This window comes from Hyposmocoma kahamanoa, unplaced genomic scaffold, assembly GCF_003589595.1.
Source record: "Hyposmocoma kahamanoa isolate Upper Pololo Valley unplaced genomic scaffold, ASM358959v1 64, whole genome shotgun sequence".
NCBI lineage: Eukaryota > Metazoa > Arthropoda > Insecta > Lepidoptera > Cosmopterigidae > Hyposmocoma > Hyposmocoma kahamanoa.
This window is the reverse complement of record NW_020653852.1, coordinates 23,119,130-23,146,254: the sequence shown is the minus strand read 5'-3', so window position 1 is coordinate 23,146,254 and position 27,125 is coordinate 23,119,130. Positions and strand designations below refer to the sequence as shown.

At 36.6% G+C, this 27,125-nt stretch overlaps 2 protein-coding genes across 7 annotated transcripts in view; one reads left to right on the top strand and one right to left on the bottom strand.

Moving 5' to 3' along the window:
* The window catches only part of LOC113231081 (protein prickle-like), a 423,515-nt gene that overhangs the window by 150,319 nt on the left and 246,071 nt on the right, over positions 1 to 27,125 (top strand). Inside the window, exons 3-5 of one of the 5 annotated variants that reach the window (XM_026465252.1) lie at positions 17,901 to 18,066; positions 18,340 to 18,652; positions 19,215 to 20,555. The exons of the other annotated variants lie outside the window; for them this stretch is intronic. Of the exons in view, the coding sequence (XP_026321037.1) occupies positions 17,901 to 18,066; positions 18,340 to 18,652; positions 19,215 to 20,518 (1,783 nt within the window). The 3' untranslated portion in view covers positions 20,519 to 20,555. Of the gene's footprint in view, positions 1 to 17,900; positions 18,067 to 18,339; positions 18,653 to 19,214; positions 20,556 to 27,125 lie in introns of those variants that run through there. 5 annotated transcript variants of the gene reach the window in all.
* Positions 20,562 to 23,743, bottom strand: LOC113231083 (glucose dehydrogenase [FAD, quinone]-like). 2 transcript variants are annotated; one of them, XM_026465255.1, is made up of 4 exons: positions 23,204 to 23,743; positions 22,614 to 22,729; positions 21,602 to 21,996; positions 20,562 to 21,508 (listed from the first exon to the last, which is right to left on the bottom strand). In XM_026465255.1, the coding sequence occupies exons 1-4, from the start codon at positions 23,531 to 23,533 to the stop codon at positions 20,562 to 20,564; spliced, it is 1,788 nt and encodes a 595-aa protein (XP_026321040.1). In that variant the 5' UTR covers positions 23,534 to 23,743. The 2 variants fall into 2 exon arrangements, with proteins under 2 accessions (XP_026321040.1, XP_026321039.1); XM_026465254.1 differs by having other exon boundaries at positions 20,562 to 21,996.

Below are 27,125 nucleotides of genomic sequence, written 5' to 3'. Positions count from 1 at the left end.
ACGTGTACGTGTATGCGAGAGTGTGACTACATATTAATAAAGATGCAAGTGTAAATTGTGATTTTGAATATTTATTATACTTATACAGCCTGACTTCACCAACTGCTAGGTATAGGCCTCCAAGTTTGTGTGCCACTCCTCTCGGTGCTGCTCTAATCTCGTCCAGGTTCGCCCCGCGACCCTTACGGCGTCGTCTGCCATCTCGCCCCGGACGCCCGACATTCCTGTACCCAGGCCTTAGACGCCTGACGACTTATTTATCGCCTTAATCCATCTGTCATCTTGTTGTAGTGTAATAAATAAAAGTAAAAATAAATTTTTTACAAAACCATAGTCTCAGAAAGAGTACGTAGTATGAAAACAAAATGGAAACAACATTTCAACAAGCTAGACAGATTTTTCTAGAGAAATCTGTTTTATTTTCCATTTAAACATGTGCAACATGATATCATAGTCGTGTAGCTGGTCAGGTAAACAAGGCGATTCGCAACCAGTAATCTTATCGAATATTTGCTGCGAGTCGACAGCAGCCGGTGTGACTCCCCCTACGCTGTCAGCAACGATTCCGGCCGCGCCGTCCGAGTATCTGATAAGGACACTGTGCACAAAGTACGACAGGAGACGTCACACCTATTACATGTTTCAAAGTATTATCTGTTACTCAAATTCGTGCGAATAAAATTTTGTTAACTGTCATAAGTCGCAGAACAATACCTATTTGGATTACTAAAACATGCCGTGTTAGGAGAATACCGTTGTCTATCGTTGCCTATCGTGGATACCGTTGACTTTTTTTGGTCTCATTATTTCTTCAGTTTAGTCAAATCGTGGTTACTTTATTCGACATACAATTCAACAAAAGAAGAAGAGCGTTTCTTGAGTATTAGTCTCTTGTGCGAATTTTCTAAATATAATTAAATTTAGAAGTAGCCTCCAGTTATGCGCCATTTTTCGTTTCATTATTAAATTTATAATCAAAATTTGGTTCTAAATGTAAATTATGATTCAACTAAGTACTGCGCTAGTTTAATTTTCGTCTAAAATAAACATTTCGAATCTAGAAATGAAACGAGAGTTGGAGTCGTATTCCAGAACTGTATTCAATGCTCAAATCAGGATTTGAGCAGACTTGAGTATGATTTCAAGCACTGGAAATACGACCCTAATGGCAAGGACTTGAGTATGATTTCTAGTGCTTTGAATCATACTCAAGTCCTGACTCGAGCATTGAGTAGAGTTCTAGAATACGACCCTTAAGAACGTGTATTTGTTTTTTCAAACAAACCAACGTTTCGAGTTCATTACAGCTACTACGGTCACGGCAACTGACGAGAGAACCAACTAACTTGGTTTTTTCGTCTATGGTCACGGATGACAGAATTTATTCCAAGTTTGTGCAAACTGTTGCTGTTTCACTTGTTCGTCTTCTGAAGCTATTTGCCACCCATCTCTCTCGCTAGTCAATGGGCGTTCGGGTAAATTAAAAGTAATCTTGTCGTAACTTCATTTAACATATTTTGTGTATTTTTTGTTTAGGAGATTCAATTACATTTAACAAGCATTACCGCCGCCGCCCTTCAGCTGTGTTGGGTACTTTGTAAATAACTGAAATTGCATTAAATGTTACTTAACTAATTAATAGTTTTCGTTCAACGACATTCGAGGGAGTCAGGCTTTAATAGTGGTCCGTTTACAAATTACTGACACTTGGAATATGCCTTACGCGGATATTGTTTGAGTGATAATTAAGTTTTCTTTAAGTCTTTTTTATTGAATGTCACGATGTTTGACCACCATGATAGTCAATTAATTTTGTGAAATTACTCCACGAGATTGTTATAATTATTAATGCAAAGATGACAGACGTCAACGAAGCCACGGAACGAATCAGCGGACATTACGAATTCTATGTGTTTGTTGCAGATATTTTTTTTAGGTTTGTGTTCGACTTTTTGGCTTAGCTTCTGGGACAGTTTGCTGGAAAACGTCGGTTCGAATCCAGCCGGATCGAATTTTTTTTTTCTAGTGTTCGGTTTATGTATTAATAATGTTAACTAAGTTATTTACATTCGTAGTTATATGTATTTCTACTTGTGAGCACGTACAAAGTTAACTGCCTCCGTGGCCGCACGGTTACCATGCCGGACTGCCACGCAGAGGTCCCAGGTTCGATTACCGGGCCGGGAGAAATATATGTATGGCCTACATTTATTTCTCTCGTGAGTTTGGGTGTAATTTGTGGTTGTCTAAGTGTGTATCCATGGCACCCGCGACACAGGGTTTCTCTAGTGCGGGGCTAAGTTGAGTGTGCGCGTTATTATAAAAAAAATTTGTAAAATAGTGTATTTTAGTAATAATATAATGTTATAACTAATATTTGCAACTATGCTGGCTGCTTTTGCAGAATGTCAAGCATCGATCGAGGTACAATAAGAAACATTGTTACTCGAAATTGTATTAAACTGTATATGTAGTATCCAATCTTACACGAGTAATTTGTATAATATGTCGTGCCATGACCGCCGACTTATCGTAAGCCACATTTTTACGTAAACAGCGTTTTTTTAAACTGTAACGCACAAGGGCGCGTCGACATTTCCCGCTTAAATCAAATAGAAATACCAAAAGACAAGTGTATCGTTAGCTTGACTGTTTTTTATATTTTAGTGCAACGGACACAATCAATATTAAAAAAACATAACGTTAGCGAGCGACCCCACTTGTTATCGTAACCGACTATTTCGTCGTACATTATAAACAAAACGTGTTGCACCTTGTTACATGTTTTTAATCGCAAGTGCTACTACCTTAGGGCGCGTTCAAATTAGCCGCTGCAATGTTAGCCGCGCTGCAGCAGCGCTATAATATTTTTTCTCTCTGAAACTATCAACTTTTAAAAAAATTATACAAGAATAAAAGTTGTTAGAAATGTTATTATCTATCACATAAAAAAAAATAGCTCGATTCTCCACAAGTTATTCCTATGTCCAAGAATTATCAATTTGGGCCCATTGTGTGTCGCACTAAAATAAAAAAATAAAAGAGTCCAGGAAGTATTACATTTTTTTATCTGTGATTGTATGTCAATAATTACGGAACTTCGGAGGCATGCATAATATGTCAAAAATATTATGCATGCCTCCGATTATTATTATTAATGACATATTATTATTATTATTATTATACATTAATGAATACCAGTATGGGTATCTCCCACTCGGGTAGGCAGACTGACTTTTTTAACACCCGATGTAAAAGAGGTGAGAAACTTGAAGCATTTGTATAAGTATCTGTGGTATTTTCGTCCGAACGAGATAGACTGATCTCAAAGCGGTTTTTTTTTTTAAACCATCTTCAGTCTGGCATATGAAATACAATATGAAAATTACCAAACAAGAAGAGAGTTTATTATACGATGAATGATTGAATGAATGAAATATTCTTTATTGCACATTAAAATTACAATGACAGAACAGCAATGTAAGTATCACAGAGTAAGCCAATGTGCTTTTAACTATGCGGAAAATAAACATAGTTATTCAACATTCTGAGTTAGCATTAATCCATAGGTGACAAATCGTTTTGTACTTCAGAACCGACACGCTTTAGACACCGTTTTGACCGATTACAATAGTGAGGTCAAATCTCAATTCATTATCGAAAAAAATATAATCAAATGCGAGTCGCTTCTATAAATGATGAGGTTTATAACTAGTATTGCAAGAGGTAGCTTATTAAAAAGTTTTAATAAAACGAAAATTAAAATTTTTTACTTAATATATCGTCAATACACGATTCTAGCACGACTTCTACTTTAGTTTGTCGGAAGTAGAAGTTGTGTTGGACAGCGATCCAATAAGTGACGATCGTATTACATTTAATTTCGAAAAAAAATTAATTTCGAAAAACAAATTACTAGTTGTCTCGTAAAATTATACCTACATCAGGTTAATGCCTACGTCCATAAATTTTACTACACGTCACTATTAACAACAACGCACGTCAACGAGCTCCTTCAACGTAGTTATGAATTTATACGAAACTTGATGAGCGGACAAACGTCAAAACGGCCATCATAGCGTGCCGGTGCTTTAGTTAAAGATAAAATCGCCCGTTTGCCAGAACAATGTGTTCGTTTTGTTATCTGTAGAACATCGCGATATATAGATAACACGTTGTTCTGGCAAACGGGCGAAATATTCCTTAAGTAAATGAAATTATCGAATTTGTTACTAACCAAGCAATTCTGAAAACTTACATTTTATATATTTGGAATTCATGTGTACGTACTAAACAATACACTCCACCCGAAAGGCCGTTTGACGTAAGAGCGGTGACGTCACTGCTCATTAGCTCACGAGCACTGTGAGGTGCTGCAACGCTTTTCAAGCAAAACCAAGTGACGTGTCGATGTTTGCGACACATACGGCAAAGAAACATTCAAATAACTCTGCTATCCATTTTAATCTTATCAATACTGTAAATTATGACTCAACTCAGAAGTAATGTCGTCAAGTAAGAAGTTTATCATCGTCAATTGAATGATGTTCACCGCTGATCGTAGGTCTCGCTAATAGAGAAACTTGTACGTCGAGAAAAGGTTCATAGTCCTTTGAAAACCTGAAGACCACAACCCGCAATGGACTAGCGCGGTGGACTAAAAGAAACCTCTGCCCAGCAGTGGCGCCTATAATTAATTGCCCTAAGGTGTTTGATTTTTACTTTTATTTTCCTACGAATTCAAAGTACTGCAAAAGTCACTATGGGTACTTCCACTACTTGACAAATGTCCACAGGCGGTTGTTTTCTACCAGATGGAGCATCGAGCATCGACCGGCGCCCGAGTTGTATATGGTTGAAAAATACAGGATTGTAACAGAAACTCTAAATAGTACCTAAATTACAAATTAACTTATTCAAATATGAATATTATTATCATTAGTAAGCTACTTATTGAAAACTTTTGTGCAAATAAATCTCAAAATACGGAAACAACCGAATGAAATACCGAAAGTTCCAAAAACTCTTGCTGACGTAATACTCCGTAATACTTTGTCAACTTAATTTTATATTTTACCGAAAACTATTGGTACTCATTTTTATCGTAACTCCAATATTATAAATTTAAATGTGTCCTTATACGTTTCATTTGGTACTTGTTAAATTATTCCATCATATGGAAATATTATTTATGAGTGACAACACGGGTAGTACTTTGGTAAGTATTTGCTTTAAAGTTTAGTATAGTGTTTGGAAGTGCAGTTTTTTTCGTACAATTGTGATGTTTAACAAATTCTTGTTGAATAAATAATAATAATAATTTATTTTTTACCACAAATACAAATTACATAAATACGTACAAAAAGTCTATTTCCAGTAACGATGGCACTGTTTTATTGTGGATCAGGGAAGCCAGCAATGTACGACCTTGTCTCTCAAACTAGGTGAACCTGTATCTTCAGAGACAGTGATTCGATCTATTGAAGTTTCTTGTTTTGACCACAAAGAATATTATTGTGGGCAGTGAAACGCACAATTGTTTTCTAAGCATAATTAATTTTGTCCGAATATTCTGCGTTTGTTTTTCAGTAGAAGTCATTTTAACGCAGCTTAGTCTGTATTACAATTAGTCTTAATTCGCTGCAATTTCATATGTTTTTCACAATCTTTATTATTTACCAAAAATATATACATACGGACGGGATACAAAAATGTCGTTAGGTTGCTACTCACATACTTGAACTCCATTGTATTAACCTATAACATTGCAAAGTTGGACACGGATTTCCTCTTAGGAATGAGTGGTCCTGCTGAAGCTTGCACTTACAAAGCAATTTGTCCCTTCCTGTTATAATAATAGTTCTCCTGTATCAAGTATCCATGTTGTTATAAATCGCCGGCTGTGACGTCACCAATCGATGGTGTCCGGCGCTTTGGTCTATTTCCAGCTGAGTTGATGCGCTTTGTTTTCTAAAACATATTGAGAGTTTGCAAAACTTTGACATAAGTCATAGTTTTTTTTAAGTGATAGTTTTTTGTCACATTCGTGATCACCCCGTAGCCTTGTTTTGAGTATTATGTCGCAGTTTTAAGCGACGTTTATCGACGTCAATTATGTTAAGCGTAGTATAATTATGATAAATTTTGCTCAGTTGATAAAGCCTAAGCAACGTGAACCTTTTAATCGCGGTTCGAAATATCAAGATATTTATTGTCTTTGATAATTATGTGACATTTGCCCGATAATTAATTCATACTTTGTCTAAAAATTACAAAAGTGAGAAAACTAAATAAAGTGCTCTGAGGGCACTGCAGTTGTTATGGACAGGCACACGCCTGTTACTACGTTAACCATCCTACTTACCATCAGGCGCACGACTTGTTCGTCCCGTCACTTGATATTATAACAAAAAAAAAGTCGTTTAAATAATAAGGACTTCCTGACTAATACAATTTATCGATAAATAGACAACATTACCTTGTTGAGGCTCCCCTGTTTCTGCAGCTGTATTTCGGAGGTTCGCAGAGTTGCCCGTTCTACGTATGAGGCAGTGAGTCGCCTGGGTGACTGGGTTCATCCTCTTCGCTGTAAGTAATTGATTAATTAATTAGTGGAGTGACTTGTACTGTACCTGCTAATCCTAAAGAGGTCTACAGACCGAACCCACCGACCCAGTGACACAGCCTTGGTGTCAGCGGTGTTATTTCTAATCTAATTCTATGATATGATTCTACAAACAAGACCGCCGTCACCATCTCCGTCTGAAGGCCCCTTAATACTAACATAGTTACAAAGTGTGTCATGTTACTAACTTGTACGGACTTTGTTGTATGAGAATAAACTATTTTATTTTTATTTATATTATTATTCTAGATTTGTGGTTTTCGAGACTGTTACAGATTGGAAATCGTTATTTTCGGAGCTAAATCTATTATATTTGTTTTTTTTTCAAACAAACCAACGTTTCGGGCCGTTTACGTGTCCCGAGGTCACAGCTAGCAAAACGATGTCTTCATTTGTTTAAATTCGAAAAAATGGTTAATTTTCAGTATACAACATTGGTCCAATCATAATTAATATCTTTGTTGATTAAATTGTACGGATTTGTAATTCTTGTTGTCTAGTTTTCGTACTTTAAATAAAGTCGCATCTTCAATGTCACTGAACTGATTTTCCGAACAGTTGTTTTGGGAAACAGTAACAGTTGTTAGAGATGTTAAGTCCGAGAATATTGAAATCTCTCCGTACTACTACAACGTACGTACCAACACATTATGTTTTTATCTATTTTTCAAAACAACAGATAAACAAAATACCATTGACTTACAAATAAATGGACGACGGGTCTAATACAAAAACCACGAAAAAAATGTCCCAAGTCAACCTATTCGAAATTTAAATTGTTATGTCATCGCAGTATCGCGCTGTCAGTAGAACAAATGAAGACTTAAGCGGAGTTTGGCGCTCTGTATACGATTTTAGCGCTTTAAACTGCCTCCGTGGCCGAATGGTTACCATGCCGGACTGCCACGCAGAGGTCCCAGGTTCGATTCCCGGGCCGAGAGAAATAGTTGTATGGCCTACAATTATATCTCTCGTGAGTTTGGGTGTAATTTGTGGTTGTCTATGTGTGTGTCCATGGCACCCGCGACACAGGGTTTCCCTAGTGCGGGGCTATGTTGAGTGTGTGCGTTATTATTATTATTTATTACAAGTGCGGACACTTTTTAGCGCGGACCCGACGTCCATATAATTGTAAGTCAATGCAAAATACAAAACTAATACTTACCTATCAAGTCTGTTTCAAATGACCGAATGTAATTTATGTCAAAATTTTTTTATTCATAGAAGTTACTACACTAATAATAATAATAAGTTTATTGCAAAGTTCATAAAACAAGTAAAAAGTAGTGCCTAGTTCGCAAACTAAGATCTCCGATACTACGGATGGGTAGGTCATAGGTCCGTCACATTGATTGCCATAAAAACAACAACAATTGTAATATATGATTGTATTACAATAAAATAAAATGTGGTGGGTAGAACACGTATGTGTTTTAATGGGTAGAACATTAAAAGTAGGTGGTTTGGTGGGTAGGACACATAAAGTAGATGGTTTGCATTTAACCTTATATATATTCATTATGTAGTTTCATTATCAGGTAACATGTCACGTAAATAATAGTAAAAACAACGAAAAAATTTAAACATGAAACACTCGCCATGTTTTTTTATTTTCTCCACTGTGACTTTGTTTCAATCGCATGAAAATCAACCCTATGAACAGACACTTATATGAAGTACTAACTGCGACCTAGGTTACCTAACAAAGGCTACCTAGAAAACGGTCTAACCAATCGTTTAGACTTGGTTGCCAAAGGGTTATTAATTTTCTACATGTTATTGTTAAAATAAGTTTCTGTTGTTCATGCCGTATTATTAAATACAGTGCATGTCGCATAGTAATAGGAATTCTTTATTTCCATATATATATACAACACCTAGTTATAAGGTGCAGTAGAAAAAATTCTTGTTTCTGGGTACGGGTGTCTATTTTGGAGAGAGTCCGATATCTTCACTTACCTTCTTCCTGGTTAATTAAGACTCATCACAATAATTCAGAAAGAATTGCCACTGTTCGGGATTATTTCAGTTTCTAATATGGACAGAGGATACGGCAGGCCGCAGCCTTTGCTCCCATAGAACACACTGAATTTTTTTAATATTAGTTTCATGGCATGATAGTACACAGCTTTTTTTTCCATCCTCTAAGGTACCTACACTCCATCCTCTAAGGTACACAGACAAAAGTGACATACATCATTAAGGAAAATAAAAAAAGTTTAACCAAGAAGGTTTCGCGACAGCCACAAAGAGACTGCGCTGATCATGTTTTACAATTATTTAGATACTTTGTACATTCATTCTGTATTGTAACAAATTCTACACATCTCGCTGCTGGCGACGGGTCTTTTTTAAGGAAATACGAAAGGAAAGGATGCAGTAGTGACTACGACATACAATCAGAGTGGAAACCCCAAGTTGTATATAGTACTACAGTGCTCAACCGTGAACGATTTCATTTAATATTTCCACTACAAGGCTATCGGTTTTCTACCCCGCTGGTTAGCTGTGTCTCTGTGTGTGATATCGTTATAAATTTAATATGTACTTCGGTACATAGCTCGCATAGCTTTGTAATAGCTATAATTAATGCACAACGTCACTTCCCCTTAATCGACGCATGAAGATTGTTTTCTGCTTGTACAAATAGTACCTTTTAATATGATTCAAACAATACAAACACAATACAATAAAACTGACAGACCACAAAGTTGTGTGAAATCGAATTAGCAGTTTCGTTGTGATTAACTTACGAATATATGAACATTCAAACACTCGAATTTATAATATTATTTGAGCTGGAGACACTTGACACATAATGTTGTCCCACTACTAACAGTTACTCGTATCGACAAATTTCATATCTTGAGTTTGTGTACCGTCAACAGCACATCAAGCTATACACTTTTATTCAAATATAGAGCAACGGGACAAAACACGTCAATGTTTAGCTTGATGCATTGCTTCAAATCCGCTCTATCGATGAGTTTCATTATACAAAAAGAAGGTAAAAGAAATGTACGCCGATTAATCGAGAACAATCGCTTTTAAAGGCTGAGTACAATCTTATGTCTTGCGATCTTTGGGGGATATTGTATATTATATTGTATGTCCAGCAGTAGTCTTTCGGCTGAAATTGTGACGATATACTCAATAGCTGGTAAGTGAGGAGAGACACGCCGTTATACATTCATCTTGCTCTTGTTCTTATACCTAAATAGACTTTAGTCAATAGATTAAACTTTATTTAATTGATACACTTGATACCTTTAATTCTTGATATATATAAATCGCAAATGTGTAACTAATAAGTTTCACATTTGCGATTTGTTTTTGTCATTAGAAGTGACGGCACGAACAAGTCGTGCGCCTGGTGCTAAGCGACACGCCTGTGCATGACAATTGAAGTGCCACTCCCAAGGAGCACACTATAAACGCCTTAAAACTGTTATATCTATAAACAGTCTTGATATGGTATAGATTTTCGATAATAGTTATCTATAAATGGTTTTAGAAAAAAGAATTTGTTCTTATAGAGTTATTTCACTCGTCAAAATTTTAAAACCTTCTTAATACCATACAACTTAATTAAGTGTAATCTCTCTTAAGATTTACTCTTATAGTTCTTATTTTAAGTTCATCTGTAGAACAATGATTATTTTTAGTCAAATCGTTCACACTTCCAGTAAAGTCTATTAATACTCTAAAAACTAGTGTTCTTAAGTTTATTCTAGATATATTTAATTTATAGACATTCTGTAGTGTTTGTACTTATTGACAAACACGTTATAGCGCGTCTTCAGTAGATTTTATTTAAAAAAATACTACAATTAGGGTTTTTACTCTGTTGGACGTTGTAAGAGTTCATGCAAAATGGATAAAGTAAAGAATATTAAAAGATCTGGTGGAGGTGGTGAACCTTGGATATTAAGTCACATCATTCAATACAATCAGCGTTGCCTATGCCAATTGTTCAAAATCCCCAAAAATCACGGTTAAAATCCCCAAATTTGGGCAGAGCAAAGTTCATATTCCCCACAAACTCCCCTAATCTCGAGTTTTCATTATTTATTAGAAATACATCGTTTAAAAATATAATTGTTCGGAATAATTTCAAGTTCTGGTATGGATAGACGATACGGCAGGCCGCAGCCTTTGCTCCTTTATTAAAACACTTACTGAATTGGGAGATAATTTCCATATATTTTAAAGGTATTTAAAAGCGAAAAATTTTATTCTAGCAAAACAAACTGTTTGTGATACGGAAAAAGGTGACATACATCAATAAGGAAAATAAAAAATAAAATGTTAAACCAAGAAGGTTTCGCGACAATAATAAAGAATTAAGAAGCTCAGAATGTAATAATCTATTACGTTTGCTGTGTAAGTAAACGGAATGTAAAATGTAAAACTAATTATACAATTAGATGACCTTAAATCGTTCATTTATTTTAATTAGATTAAACATTAATAGTTATTTGTTCAACAAGAGAGCAAAGTCGTTTTTTGGTGCGAGTGCTGTTTTTGAGTCCTGAGCAAGCGAAAGATTCTATAGTTGAATCACGAGCGTAGCGAGTGATTCAGAATTAGAATCTTGAGCGAAGCGAGGGACTCAAAAATACGAGCTGCAAAATAACTTTGCTCTCGCGTGATACATACAACTTTTCACCTCAGCAGCGAGAACATATATATATACTAAAGGGACAGCTTAAATATCGAAGTACGAATAAACCATAATTTTCTTTTTCCTTTTTCTTGTAATGAAGTGAAAGGGACGGAGCGACTGATTTTGAAATATGTCGAATTTGTATTAGACCCCTTCGCATTAAATGACAAGTCTCCACTTAAAAAGCAAAAAGCTACTTTTTCTCACGGAGTGAGCAAAATAAGATTTTGCTCACTGATTTCACACAGCAAAATAGCCTTGTTCGAGCTGCTGAGGTGAAAAGTTTTTTTACCTATACTTCGAGGAACATAGACAGAAAATGGAGACTGTCTTACGACAATATTTTTTAGGTCCGGGACCTCTTCGGGATTCGGGAAATTACTTAAGAACATTAAAAATTGACGTAATGAAGGACAGGCAGGTACACTATATTTATCTTCACTTTGCGACGCACAGCGGGTCGGAATTGCGATATTGCGGACATTGGATTTTTTTCACGATACCTCTCTAAAGAAAATACCAATCGAGAGATCCTATTGTCCTAATTAAATATCGTCATATCACATTTTGCCATAAATATAATAGTTTAGTAGGGTAAAAATGAAATGTGTTTTTTTATATGGAACACTACAGACGTATTATTAGACCTACCTTCTTTAGATTTGCGTACTAAACGTGCGCCCACCTGCCTATTCACTACTTATACGCGTCAGAAAATGTGCAAAAATTGCTCATAAATGCGATTATTGGTTGAATACACTAATTAGTAATGATCGGAATAGGTAGGTCCGACAATGGTGCTACATTTGCCGGGGCTTCCAATGAGCTTGATAACTTTTTAAAAAATCACTGTAACTCCTTGCAATCAGGTATGGCCGAATAAAATATTAATTTTAAGTCTATTCCTGCTTATTCACCACATTTTGGGGTGCTCTCGGAGGCTGCCGTTGAATCTGTAAAACATCACTTAAGACGGGTTCTCGCTGTAACTTATTTGACTTACGAAGAGATGAACACATGCCTGATACAGATAGAAGGTATTCTTAATTCTAGACCCCTAACACCCTTATCAACTGATCCGTCTGACCTCACCTACCTCTCACCCTCTCATTTCCTCATTGGTCGCTCGCTTCTGTCAGTCCCACAAACATCACTGACTGAAGCAAACATGACACGACTCGAAAGGTTCCAAAGAGTTGAAACACTCAAGCAACATTTTTGAAATCGATTTGCTAATGAGTACGTTACTCACCTCCAGCAGAAGATGAAATGGCATACGTCAGCAGACAGATCGGCACATTGGTTCTCATCAGAGAGCGCGGGCTTCCACCTCTTCTGTGGCTGCTGGGACGAGTCATGAAGCTGTATCCGGACAAGGATAACTTCGCCAGAGTCGCCGCCTATGTTTAGTAGCAATGCTTGTTAGTGACGGTGAAGAAAAACATCGTGATGAAACATGACCCGTAATCAGCAGTGGGACGTACAACGGGTTGATACTAATGATTATGACATAAAAATTGGGAACTACACTTAGTTTCATTTCTTTATTTTGATCGATTTAACGCAACATTAACAAAAATTAACGGAAAAGACGACTCGAAGAGGGAACTACACAACGTTTGCCGACAACAAAATGTCAGAATTATTATTTCATTTTACTTATTGGAAAATATTTACAGTATTCAAATCCAATTCTCCATTGCGTCCGAACCAGATATATTCCCTCAACAGAAATATGCGAACGTACTACGTAAACATATTTAAATTAAACGACTGCGGCGTCCATTTGAACAAACTCAAACTGAACATAGTTACCATTTAGAAAAGGATAGAAAATAAATATAGTTTACAATTAGCAAATTAGTGGAAGCTCCAGGACCATTATTTTAGATGGCAGGCATAATACTCTAAATTAAAATTAAATCTCTTGCTTGTGATTTTGACTGCGCCACCGGATGAATGAGCGAGCTGAGAGCTCTTTATCCGTTAAAAGTAAAGTGAAACTAAACGAAAAACTAAGTAGCTGGCCTGAGAGCGCCCAAGTGGGCACAGACCGCGGCTCAGGCGCCACTGGAGACATCCGCCAGAAGGGAGTGCTGTATGGGTGAGTCTGCGCGAGTAAATAGGGGACTCTACATCCTCGCCCGCAAGGACGGTCGTTACGAGACGAAAACTACTAAACCCTTTGAGCTATATAGATGAGTCCGGATAAATCTTACTAACCCGATTCAGGAATTTCATAAAATGTTACTAACGCCATCTAATATAAATAAAAAAACAACTAAATCTACAATTTACTGAACGTTAACTGCTTGTTACAAAAAGGAATATTTTCTATAAAAATAGCCATTAAACTAAGTGAAAATTACACAACAACCTAAGCATGAACATTAAGTTTAGTTTAAATTTGCCCGGATCGACGCAAGTTGGACCGGAGCTGAATACGAAAATACTTTGCCGATAAATTAATGCTAAAATGTAACGCTCACTTGACTTCTTCACGCGGCATTAACGACAGCTGACTATGAATAAGTTAAGTAAGTTGCATGCATGTTTACAAAGTGTAACCTAGTACGGAGTTCAGCTACTACGTAATGTATTCTGATATTGTTTACCATGTGTGCCAATATGAGCTGTTGTTTTTTAACTGCGAAGTAATCTGCAAAGTGCGACATGTGAATCTATTATATTCATTAAATCACTGACAACTCATGTATACGTACACATAGCTAACATGATGAAAATTAATAGCCGACGTGTAACTGAAACAACTACGTCATGCCATGCATAATCCTTTTTTTACACAGTCGGCAAAAGGAAGCGCTGTCGGAGAAACATTCGCCGTCATCCTGCATTGCTCAAACACGCTATTGCAATGAGCGGGCGTAGGATACGTGGTGGTGCGTGCTTCCATTCCCACTTATTGAGCAAGTGAATACGGTTGGAGAAGTTGTGTTATTGTTTTTTATTGATCAACTGGTATTTGGAAAAATGAGAATCTGTGTCTTCAGGTGTGTATATTTTTAAACGTTGGCTATATTTATTATTTAGTCTGTATGCATTGTCACACCGCGCTGGCACTTTTCCCATTCCTATACTATTTTTTCGTCTACTCTTACGGACAACGCGCCTGGGATTCCCAGGGAGCAGGAGAGTCTGTACCAAACCATTTATACCTGCAGTAACCGAGTACTAGCTACCATTGTTATCGTGGCTATACCGACAGTGGTACGTGGGCGAGGAATTTTATTACATGTTTTTAAATAAAAAATAAGAGCACATTTGACCTCCTGAGGAATCTCACCTGATGGAAAGTGATAAAGTATGCATACCTAAAATAACGCCTATTCACTCTCGCTTTGAAAAGGTCATAGCGTTCGGGGAATAAGTCCGCAGGTAGGGAATTCCACTCTCTAGCCGCTCGCCATATAAAAGTGGAAGCGAAACGCTTCGTCCAAGGTGGCCAGTTGGTATTTAGCAGAGCCATCCCATTTGTGGCAGCAGTTTCTTACAGCTGAAGCAACTGTTCCGGTGTGAAGTAACGCCTCACATTGTAAAGGATGCCAAGCTTCCTGACTGCATTTTTGGCCATGGATTCAATGTATCTGCCGAAGTTTAGATTGGACGACAGGTCCATTCCAAGTAGCTAGAGAAGGTCGGCTATCGGTATAGATATATCACGAAAAGTCGGAGTCAAGTCAAAGGGACTCCGTTTTGTGGAGAATAGACACGCCTGCGTTTTGATAGCATTAAATTTGACAAGATTGGCATCGCCCCAATCGGAGACAGCCTTAAGTGTCAAATTCAAACGACTAACCATGGGCTCTCGTCAAGACTGGATTTTTTCTCCACTAACCATTGCATTGGTCAAGTAGCAGTCCGCAATTGTGGCACAGTTGCGGACTGGAATTAACATGTCGTTGATATGCAGCAGAAAAAGAGTTGCGGACAGTACGGAACCATGAGGCATCAATCGCCCGATGTTCGGAAGAGTGGCCTTCTAAGTCCACTCAAATCGAACGTTTCAATAATGTCGTATCGAGCGGTATGTGAAGAGACCGGCCATCAATCAGCTGATCAGCTGTTGAGAGAATTGCGCACCTCACATGGATATTCGCAATACTAATAAAGTTCTGAGAAATTCTTAATTCAAACCAAAATCACAGCAATGCGGTTTTGCAGAAACAGTTAAAGCATTAATGCTCACTCAGCGTTCTGAGACATACTTACCCATTTTTTCTGAGTGTTCTACTTTGTAAATATAACTACTTTACATACACCACACAGTTATGAATGCGTTTTTGGTGTAATAAACTGATTTAATTCTGTCAAAGCCATGATCTGTTACAAACGTTAAAAGGGTCATTGAAGAATTTGTTAGCATAACAGGTCAAGGCCTGCATCACGATGTCTAATAGGGTAGGCTATTGAACCCAGGCGTTTAATTTATTGGCCCAAAAATAGCTTTGACAGCAGTATCTTTAGAACGAGAAACGTGCGTTAATTAAGGAAGAGCATTTGGCGCTTTAAATTTGTGACAATAAACCAACATAAATGACGTTGCCACCTGTGGGCTTGGCATAGTTATTTTTTTCATCATTCGTCAGCACGCTTGTAAAATTATTGCAACGGGGGGTTTTGCTACTTCTAAATTTTTATTCTAATATTATATAATATTCTAATATATTTTTATTCTAATATATAATTCCTGTTGTTATATTTACTGTTCTGTTTAGTCATTGTAATTTATAATATGTAAAATAAATATTTTTCGTTCACTCCACTTCGCACGCAAGTAATTGTACTGTCTAGTCCCAGTTTTTATTTTATTTTAATAAATAATTATACCTACTCCCTATCACTTAGTTAAGTCTCATTATTCAAGGGGTGGGGCCTGATGACTTGTAATATACGTAAAATACCCACCAACACCAACTCCCACAATATACTTTTGTAATGTACAGACTGCAGCACATCAAGCTACACATTGACGGTACTTCATTCGATGCATTGGAGACGATATTCGAACAAAATTGTATACATGATGGTCTGAAGACTATACCTACTAAGATCTATACTGTTTTATATTTTGCAGTGTGTAATATGAAATGAGAGACACAACCGCACAAACGACAGTACAATTTGTAGTCGTAACATTTAGTTTTTTTTGCTTTTCGTCTTTTTTGTCTTATTTTATGTTTCTTTTGTTTTTTCTGTTCTTTATATCGTTTATTTATTCTTTTGACTTCGTTTTGTTTGTCTGAGTCTTTTCAATATTTTTTTTGTATATATGTAGTGGCGTTGCAATAAATATCTATTTTATTCTACTCTTACAAATATATTTTATTATTATAATTATTCATTCTGCGTGTACGACTACATCAGCGGCAGTATAGTATATGTTACTTTGAATGCGCTACGGTAAGGGTACATGTCAGTAGAGATCACCATCGCGGTGAGGATCGCGGGCGGAGGCTGGATACAACTTGGTTTGATGTATAGGGCTTCTAAAAAGGCAAATTAAGAAAATAGATAAAGAAATCGTACGATTTAGATGTCGACCAAGCCACTCGCGCCCGTGGCGTCGCTTCGTCATAATCGCGCCGTGCGTGGCACTGCGCGCGCCTGGCCGGCCCGCTGCCGCCGCTGACGCCATGGGTTGGCACCGGATCAAATCTTGTAATTTTGTGTTGATGTTTAGGCAGATCATGGCAAAGTTAATTGACTAAAGACTGCTTTACCATGCCAGAAAAAAATGGTTCAAAATGTACGCCTTTGTTTTGAATTATTCTACCTGCTTGTTTCATAAAATTTGTTAGGTATATATTCCATGGGTTACCTTCGTCTCCTTACAAGTAACCTGTGTTCTGTATTGGAACGTATATAATTGTAATATATAATAATAGTTATTGAATAAGTACCAAGATATTATAATATTTGTAATGAAGAAAAATTGGTTAGGTTGTACAATTTCGACTGAAACCGACTATGAAAACAATAACCTATATGAATATGTTAAGTGGCTTTTACGAGGGTTCAATTAATATGATTACCTGTATGGTGGTTTTTCCACTTTCACATAATCTATCGTCGATCTGTTGTGTATTAAAATGCATTAGCGCGTGAATTTTGTGTATGTGTGTGTTGTTTATAAGTAGTTAATTAATTAGTTAATCAATTTAACCTTCAGAAGTTAGCGTTCTTCCCGAACAATGTAATTAAGGATTATAGAAGGTATGGAACCAAACATTGACCTAGAATGGTCGACTCGTATCACGTAGGACCTGGTTCTTCTCTCAGATTATTTAATTCTTAAGAGGATGAAAAACCACCGATATTGTTGAGTTGCCAGCGTGTTAAGACTCAAGATACCTAGTCAAGTGTAGCAATTATCAATAATGTTTCTTTTTAGAGAGGCTATCCAGCTGTGACTTATCGTATCGCGGTGGTACTACATAGTGTAGAATGTACAGGTTGTATAGTTAGCTGAACCAATGGCCGAAATTTGGTCGAAGCCCGACTTTAGTTTTAATGAAAATGTTCGACACACAACGCTCAAGTTATTATGATGTTATTATACTTAACAACATCTTTCCTATATTGAACTAGCTTGCTCCTCCTGTCTTCAGTCAGCGCAGACCTGTTCTCAAAGGCTACGAGGACCAAAAAAGATGAGCTGGACTTGCGGAACAGCGTGTTTGACTTCATTATCGTCGGAGGTGGCACTTCTGGGTGTATTTTGGCCAACAGATTATCTGCTGTGAGCGAGTGGAAGGTACTTTGAGTTAACCTACTAATTAAGTAATAACGAAAAGCTAATGATGGCCACAAATTATAGTAACACTTAATATTACTGGTATAAGAATGTCCTATAGAAAAGTGACGCCACGTCAATGATATCACATTCTTTGTTGTCCATTAATATTTTACTGGCTTATAAGACCGTTTGCAGATCATTATCTTGTTTTTGAACTCTATCGTGACTATAGATAACATAATATTGAAGCATAATTGAGTCTATAACTTATCCTGACAAAAATCTTCACAGGTCCTTCTCTTAGAGGCAGGGGACGACGAAAATATAGACTATGACATCCCAGGTGTGCCAACAAAAGAGTACCGTCCTATCCTATGGAACTACCGCACAGAGAGGAACGGGTACTCGTGTCTCTCACGACCTGGGGGGAACTGTGAGGTTCGCACGGGAAAAGTGCTGGGAGGGTCCAGTGTGACTAATGACATGAAGTACACGAGAGGCAACCAAGTGGACTATGATGCATGGCATAATAATGGAGAGTTGGGATCTCTAGGTTGGAAGTATGGAAACTTATTGGAGTTTTTCAAAACTTCGGAGGATAATGGTAAGATCCCGATTTAGAGCAAAAATTCCACGTATTAGGTAGGGCAGAAAAATCAGAGGTACGTTTTCGAGTGTAAATAGATAACATAAACTTTCTCGAATGTTGACTAATAACGTGTGTAATGAAATGTATGATATTGCATGACAAAGGTTTGAAAATAATGCAAGGAAACGTTTTTATTTGCGAGATTCGTTAGATTGAATTCCTGTGGCATTTCTCATCGAATAAAAGTCAAGCACAGGTTTTGTTTCTAATTTTATACATAGCGAAGCAGCTACGTAAAATAAAGAGCTGGGGTTTTGCCAAACTTTTTTAATCACTGACAAGGAATAATAATAAATATAATTTTCAATGTAGCTCGGTACAGAAATGCAATTTTATAAAAATAATGTTATTTGGTTTCATTTAAGGTCGCTTTAGTGTTGATTACAATATTTTCTACTTTATACGTTTATTTCGTGCCATAACGACTTATCGTATCTTTTTTGTTTAGTGTTATTCGAATGCCTTCATCATGTATTTTATACATTCTCGTATAATTCCAAATTACGCATCATTCCAGGTGATTATGACGTATTAATGAACTCGCACTACCATTCTCGAGGAGGCGAAATGCGAGTGCAAAGATTTAAATACGCTGACCGATACACAGAGGCCTTTGTAGGCGCTTTCGCTGAAATGGGCCTCAGGACCATGGACATCAACGCTAATACCCCCGAAGCTATAGTAAACCATCAATTCGCTCTACAGAACAATACTAGACTGAGCACTAACAACGCTTTCTTAAAACCTGTTAGGCATAGAAAGAATTTATCTGTTTTAACAGGTGTTACTGTGACTAAAATTGTCATAGATAAACAGGAGAAAAATGTCGAAGGAGTAATTTATGAATTTGAGAAAGGAAAAGAGAAACCTGCTTATGCTAAGAGAGAAGTCATTTTAGCTGGTGGTGCTATCAATAATGTTAAACTTCTATTCTTATCTGGTGTAGGTCCTAAGAGTGAATTAAAGAAGTTTAATATTACGACAATAGTGAATGTTCCTGTCGGTCTGAATTATCAAGATCAGGTAACCACGGGAGGTTTGTCATTTGCCCTAAGTGATGTACCGCCTGTAAGTGAGATTAAAGTCATTGACGATTTCAAAACCTGGTTTCAAAGCCGAAATGGCCCTTTAGCCTCCAGAGGTATTCATCAAATATCTGCTTATATACAATTATATGAACAAAATAATGCACCAGATATAGAACTAGCCTTAGAAGGAAATTTCATAAGAAGTGATAAGTTTATGTTAACAAATGTAAGTGTCCATGTTGCTGAAGAAAATAGCTTACCTTTGCCATATTATAATTTAGTCAACGTATACCCTATTTTACTGCGACCTAAAAGTAGAGGAAAGGTAACATTGAATAAGCGAAATCCTAAATATGGTAGACCAGTCATTCAAGCAAATCTGTTGAAAGAAGCCGAGGATTTGGAAACGCTAGTCGACGGCATAGATATCGCACTTCAACTTCTTGATAAAAAAGAAATTAGGAAGGCTGAGATTAAATTCGCTCCCTTAGATTTATTCCCTTGTGATAGATTAAGGAATAGGGATCAATGGAACTGTATAGCGAGACATTATACTAAAGCTATGAATAATCCTATAGGAACATGTCGCATGGGTGAAAATGCAACAAATTCTGTTGTCGATTTTCAACTAAGAGTACACGGCGTAGAGGGTTTAAGAATTGTTGATGGGTCGGTGATGCCTACTCTAGTCAGAGGAGGTATATTTGCCCCCATAATGATGATTGCCGAAAAAGGCGCAAAGATGATATTAACAGATTGGAAAGAGAACTCGTTCCGGTACCACAGACGATAGTATTACATCTAAATTAAAACTTGTATTTAAAAATAAAGTTTATTTAATACCAAATTGTTTTTATTGCGTCGCTAGCTTTTTCAGCTATCATTATGACAGGAGCCGCTGTTGGTCCTCGTGTTATTTTGGGCATGATGGACGCATCCGCTACTCTAATATTATTTGTTCCGAAAACTTTTAGATTGCTGTCTACGACAGCTTCAGGGTCTTTAGGAGATCCCATTTTGCACGTTCCAACGTAATTGTGTAAAGGGCTGGAGAAGGACCTGATAATACAGGACCAAAACTCTTCGGTGACTCTTTCATAATGCCTGCATTCATTTCTCAACAGCGGACGAGGGTCAAATTCCACACCGGCAGACTTGAAAACTTCTGTATCAAAAATTTTTACGACATTTTGAATACCTTCCAATAATTTCTTCTCATCAGAGGGATGTCTTAGGTAATTGGGATATATTAAAGGCTTCCCAAAAACAGGATTTGTTGCGTTTAACACGACCTGTCCGCGACTTTTCGGTGTCAACAGCGACACACAAACGTCAACTCTATCATAGTACATATTAGAATCATGTCCTTTGAATCTTATTTCTATGTCTGGCGTACCAATAATATCAGAGATGGTACTTTCAAGGAACGCAACAACTTGGAAGTTTGCCGATAAAGGACCGATACCTTTAGTGTAGTAAGTAGTTATATCTTTCATTTTCTCCGTGAATTTCGACAAAGTTGATGTATTTGTTAGCTTGATCACTGGTAAACACACTGACAGATGATCTTGGAAATTACTACCGACAGGTAAATCTAGGAGTGTTTTGATTTCTAAATATTCTAAGTAGTCCTTGGGCCCAATACCTGATGACATAAGCAATCTAGGCGTGTTAATAGCTCCAGCACTAATTACTATCTCCTTGGTGGCTACTGCCTTCACAAGAGTACCATTGGTAATAATATTTACCCCATATCCTTTTAAGCCCATGTTCACTTTATCTTCTGCAAATAAAATTTTAGTAACTAAAGATTCAGTCATGATATCCAAATTGTTTCTCATCTTCCTTATAGGTTCTAAAAAAGCCGTATACGTACTGACTCTTTCTCCAAAATACGACATTGTCTGTATTCTCATGAATCCTAGTTGATTTCTGCCATTCACATCTGTGTAATTGTAGCCAAGTTCGTTAAAAGCGCTGAGTAAGACGTCTACATTCACATCAACGTAGGGATATCTTCCAATATCCAACGGTCCTTGCGTGGAATGAAAAAACTTATTTTTAGAAACGTCTTTGTCATAATTTCCTTCAGAGTACTTGAAGTAAGGTAAAACTTTATTAAAGGCCCAGCCGTCACAACCACTTAGTTCCCATTCGTCGTAGTCTGCAGGGCTACCTCTTATATACGCCATGTCGTTGATGGAGGAGGTTCCACCAAGAACACGTCCTTGGACCACCTCGCAGCCTTTATCTTGGCGATTCTGACAAAATCTGAAAAGTGATGAAACTATACGATTAATGAAACTACAGTTGCTTGGTGAAGGTCCGCCGAAAAATTTTCATTTGTATTTTTAACTATGCTGCCATGCTGCTATAATACTTCTATTATTTCTACTATTTGTTACTAAGCTATTCAGACACGATCTTTCATGTTTAAATATTCATCGTAAGAAATCTTAAACATATTTCTCTATTTTGTACTGAAGCGTGTAACTAACATTATATATTTCGCTTACCATTTATTTGCATAAGAGAGGTTTAGTCGTGATTCTTCAATAAAGCCTTGTGTGGTGCTTATTGCTTAATCTTGTTTGTCAGTCATATACTTATATATTTATGTATACAATACCGTATTTACACATATGATATTAAATATTTTACACATATTACAATCTACAAATTCTAGTCTCGAATCAGAATTTATGAAGGTTGGAAGTATTTTGGTTTTTAATTAGTGAGAGTGAGAGAGCAAGTATTCCCTGAAACTAGCGCAGGCACCAATAAATATTTAAGCTTTCTAATTTTGATATATGTCAAAGATGTGATGGGTCCTCTAAGCAAAATTTTTCGACGGACCTGTGTACCCAGCCGGGAAAAGCCTAACCCACCCCTTTTTAGGTCGCATGCTGAACTGCCAGTCGAGGGGGGACCCTCGGAATTCGCTCGTCAATCCAGGAATGAGGGACATCCTCGGCTCTTCGGGACCTGCTTCCACTAGCAGCACCTGAAACATGTCCGATAATACAGGTGTAGTAGAATTGACACAATAGTAATGTCAACGAGGGTGCCAAGACAAAACTGTTTGTGAATGTAACCGTTCAGTAAACAAAGAGATAAACATCTTACTATCGAGATGAAAAATTCCTATGGAAACAGCGACGCATACTTATACAGCTTATCGCGAAATCCTGACCAATCTGCACGTGTACACATTAAAAGATTGGATGTATCACACTCATATAGGTTGAACAGTACGTCAAGCTTGAGATTTAAATTAAACTCTATGACGCTTGTGATAAGAACGTTCAATGTCCAAAGTTTAAAACATAACAATATCGTATCATAAGATGTAAGATCAAAGTATATGTAGCACGTCAAGATATTTTAAAGGATGTATCTAAAAAGAAAGAACGAGAATCTGTTAGTCTTGAATTTCACCACAACGAAGCATGACAATGGCTGTAAAAAAGTATCTTACCTTCCAATTCTGATTTTCCGACAACCGACTAGCAATGACACATCCAGCCGTACCTCCACCGACCACAATAAAGTCGTAATGCTTCGACTCCTTCCACATCTCCTCTGGACCGTCTCTGTACCCCTGGTCTCCTCGATAGGACTTGTACTTTCGCGTAACATCTTCCCTCATCATCAACTCTTCTTTGTTTTGGCCAAAATAATCAGGCTCAGGACCAACATGTCCATATAAAGTGTGAACTAGAGATATAAGAAGTATTGCGGTCGGTGCACATTCGATTCGTCCATCACAAATCCTGCATAGATCGTCTGTGATGTTACTAGCTGACATTGCATCTTTTTGACGGACTTTAGCAGTTTGATCTTGAAGAAATTTTCGTACGTTGGTCACGTTTCTGGGGTCCCATTGATGAGTTGTTTTGACAATTCTATTTACACATTAAACTGAAGGTGTAGATTATATGTTTTTAGCATCTATTATTCAGACTTTAGTTATTTATTGTTTGTTTATCAAAATACGTCGTCACACACTGCACCGAAACATATTCAGCACTTCCATAGTTTCTTTTTATTTTCTTGTCACCACAATTAACTGAAGTTATAACTTTCTACGAAATATCAAATAAATATTAATATCAATATTATAATAATATTAATATATTAAAATATTTACGTTAAGTTATTAATTGATATTGAATGTAGTTAATAATTGCGTAAAAGAATGCGTATTGTATCAGTTTTTGAGTTCAACTGAAGCGAGTCTTCTACAAAAACGTTCGAAACTGCGGGAAGGTATTGTTGACATAATTTGTTTTCAGACCGCCATTGTTCGCTTCCAAGAGGCGCTGTTTTAGTAAGTAGATTAAATGTTATGATTTTTTTTACCATAATCACGTTAAACGCAGAAGTTTTGAGAAGTTCATGTATGTAATTGGATAGCCGAAACATTCAATGATTTGAAAACTCACGTCGACCTGGGGACAACAACATTAACTTAAATATTATATAGTTTTATGTTGGCATACATTATTCGAAATTTACCTTAGTATTTTATTATGTTGTAAAACTAAGACACATCAAGTAAACGTGGGTGTTTGTCTATACATAATAGCCAATTAAGTATCTTTTTATTTAACTGTAACTAATCTGAAACTTTTGTAACGCTTTAAAGTTTCCGAACTCAAATACGATAAAAAGTATGTCTGTGCGTCATGGCTGTTTTTTATCAGAAAGTATCATTAGTTAATTTTGCAGAGTTGCAAAACGTGGTAGTCCACGTCTATTCTAGATGATAATTGTATGATTTGCATGACAGAAAATTTATAACGTCTGTCTACAGATTCTGCGTTTCTTAAACACTGCAATTGAATTTCTCGATGGAGCTTTAAGAGCATGGTAATAGGGTAAAACCGGGGTAGATGGCCATAACTTTTTCTAAACGCTGTCAAAATCAAATCTTAGATATTACATTGCAAATCTTTATTTGTTATTAAACTTTGAACAATTACCTATTAATTATTTAACAGTAAAAGAAACAAATTGTCTTGTCAACCTCAAAATTAATTTAAAGAAAATTACGATTGGCCAATCTCTTCCAAGGTCCGGGTGTGATGACCATAGGACTACGGGTAAGATGGCCAGTAATTATTTCTAGACTTAGATAGGTCTTTTATTTGGTATTTTGTTTTCTAAGTCTTCTTTTTTCTTCGTGTCGTCAAATTCTCAGTTTTCGTGAACCCAGAAGTGGCACACGACGCATTGCAGCCAGTCTTCGACGAGGGGGTTTCATAGTACCAACAGCTTTAATAGCTATCGAGTTCTTAGGTTTTCGCGATTGTTAAACTTATGAAATGAAACTATTCTTCCGGATTTAAATCGCGTTTTTCAAACAAACCAAAGTTTCGGGCCCTTTACAAGTATTGAGACATTTCCTTAGCATTAATAGCTGCTTTTAATTCTTCTTCACTGCAATTTCCTCTCACTGCTGCTACCTTTCTTTCGTATTTAGTACGCATCTAAAACAAGTTCGCAAATAAACAAATGTAATGTTTGAGACCTGTGGATGATTGGTATAACTTAGTCATATGGCCATCTTACACCAATTTTTATTGGCCATCTGTCCTAATATTCCGGGAGAAGTGGCCACACATAAAATTTAAACAAGAAAAAACACGACACGTGAAATTTAGAGTTTATAACAAAGCATTGGATGTGTACTAAGCGATAAATACAAAAATAATCCATATTTATAAAAAAATAACTTCATTGTAGTGTAAAATACAAACCCTCTAAAAATTTTTGCATTTGTCAAAACAATTAACAAGGTTTTTCTTACTTTTCTTTTTTTGCTCAGAATATTCGACTTACACTTGCACTTAGACATCACACGATGCGACCTGAGCAATAACTATCGCCATCCAGTTAGCGGATCATTGAAATATTGCGATTCGTCATCTACCCCCTATGGCCATCCACCGCGGTTTTACCCTACCGATTTATACAAAATAATTAATAAAGTTTAATGATAAATTTACCAAAAGTTCAAATAATTTTTACGGATATTTGGAAAGTACGATTTCTTAAGTTTAGATGCCATTCACCTGCTACAAATATTTATGGATTTAACATTTAATTAAGACTTAATAAACGAAAATCTCATACAGGTACTTTTGAAAAAGCTCTCAAAAAATAGATTTGAGGCCAAATGTAAACGAGTTCAATATTGTGCGAGGAATGATGCATCCTAAAATTTGTTGTAAATGTGATCTTAAATTTTAATATAAAAACCACGATTGGTATCCTTGTGTATTACGTCGATGCTATTATTAAGAATTATATTTATATCACTTGTATGATTGCAAAGTCCAAAATTTGTTAAGTTTGCCACAGATTTGCCCATGGCAGTATGATCGAGTTCCACTCGCACTTGACCGGTTTTTTAAACTCGTTAAATAGCCTGTTTCGTGAGTTTAATGATGAGTAACAATACATTTCCTTAATTTCAGGTAACCGTTGGATATTTCGATTAACCTACACATCAATACAATAAGATTGCAGTTACGAAGAAAAGTAAGTACGTACATAACAAACTTATGTAGCAACTAAAGACGTCCTTACTGTTTTATAAATAGTAACATTAAGACTGTTATGTACTTACGTCACAGCACATGATCTAGGAAAACCTTTTTGTAAACTACAGTGTAGTACATACATACGTAATGGGGAGTCATACCAGGGTATTTTTACAGAATTTAATTTAAAGTTTTAAACGCCTTATAAAATTATAATAGCAATCACGCAGCCCGCTCAAATATTACAAAGCAGCCGTTAATAAACTAACAGGCGCTTAGCAATAAGCAGTAAATCTGAAGTTTATACGTCTTATGAGCTAAGTTGAATTATAAATTCATATGAGGCGTTGATTTTATGACATCCACAGACTTCAACGGGTGTAATAAAACGCAAGTTTACGGGAGTGGTTATAGGTCCCTAAAGCGGCATTATTATTCATAAGTGACATTGTAGTGTTCTATGGAGATTGGAAAAAAGTATACACTCTACCCATTATTTTAACTGAAGCTTAATTATTTACTTACATTTTAAATTAGCACGCATTTCCTAACTAACAGATATGAATACTTCCTTATACCTACTTACGTATGAATATGCGGAAAACATGTTTGTGTTTTTGTAATATTAGCAAGATGTATACGAACATACAATAATAAATAAATAATAACGCACACACTCAACATAGCCCCGCACTTGGGAAAGCCTGTGTAGTGAGTGCCATGGACACACACATAGACAACCACAAATTACACCCAAACTCACGAGTTAAATAAATGTCGGCGATACAAATATTTCTCCCGGCCCGGAAATCGAGCCCGGGGACCTCTGCGTGGCAGTCCGGTATGTTAACT

Coding starts and splice junctions, on each gene's coding strand:
- LOC113231083 (XM_026465254.1), bottom strand. CDS start 23,533: ATGTCAGCTAGTAACATCACAGACGATCTATGCAGGATTTGTGATGGA. Junction 22,730..23,203: donor CGGAAAATCAGAATTGGAAG/GTAAGATACTTT, acceptor GACATGTTTCAG/GTGCTGCTAGTGGAAGCAGG. Junction 21,997..22,613: donor AGCATGCGACCTAAAAAGGG/GTGGGTTAGGCT, acceptor ATCACTTTTCAG/ATTTTGTCAGAATCGCCAAG.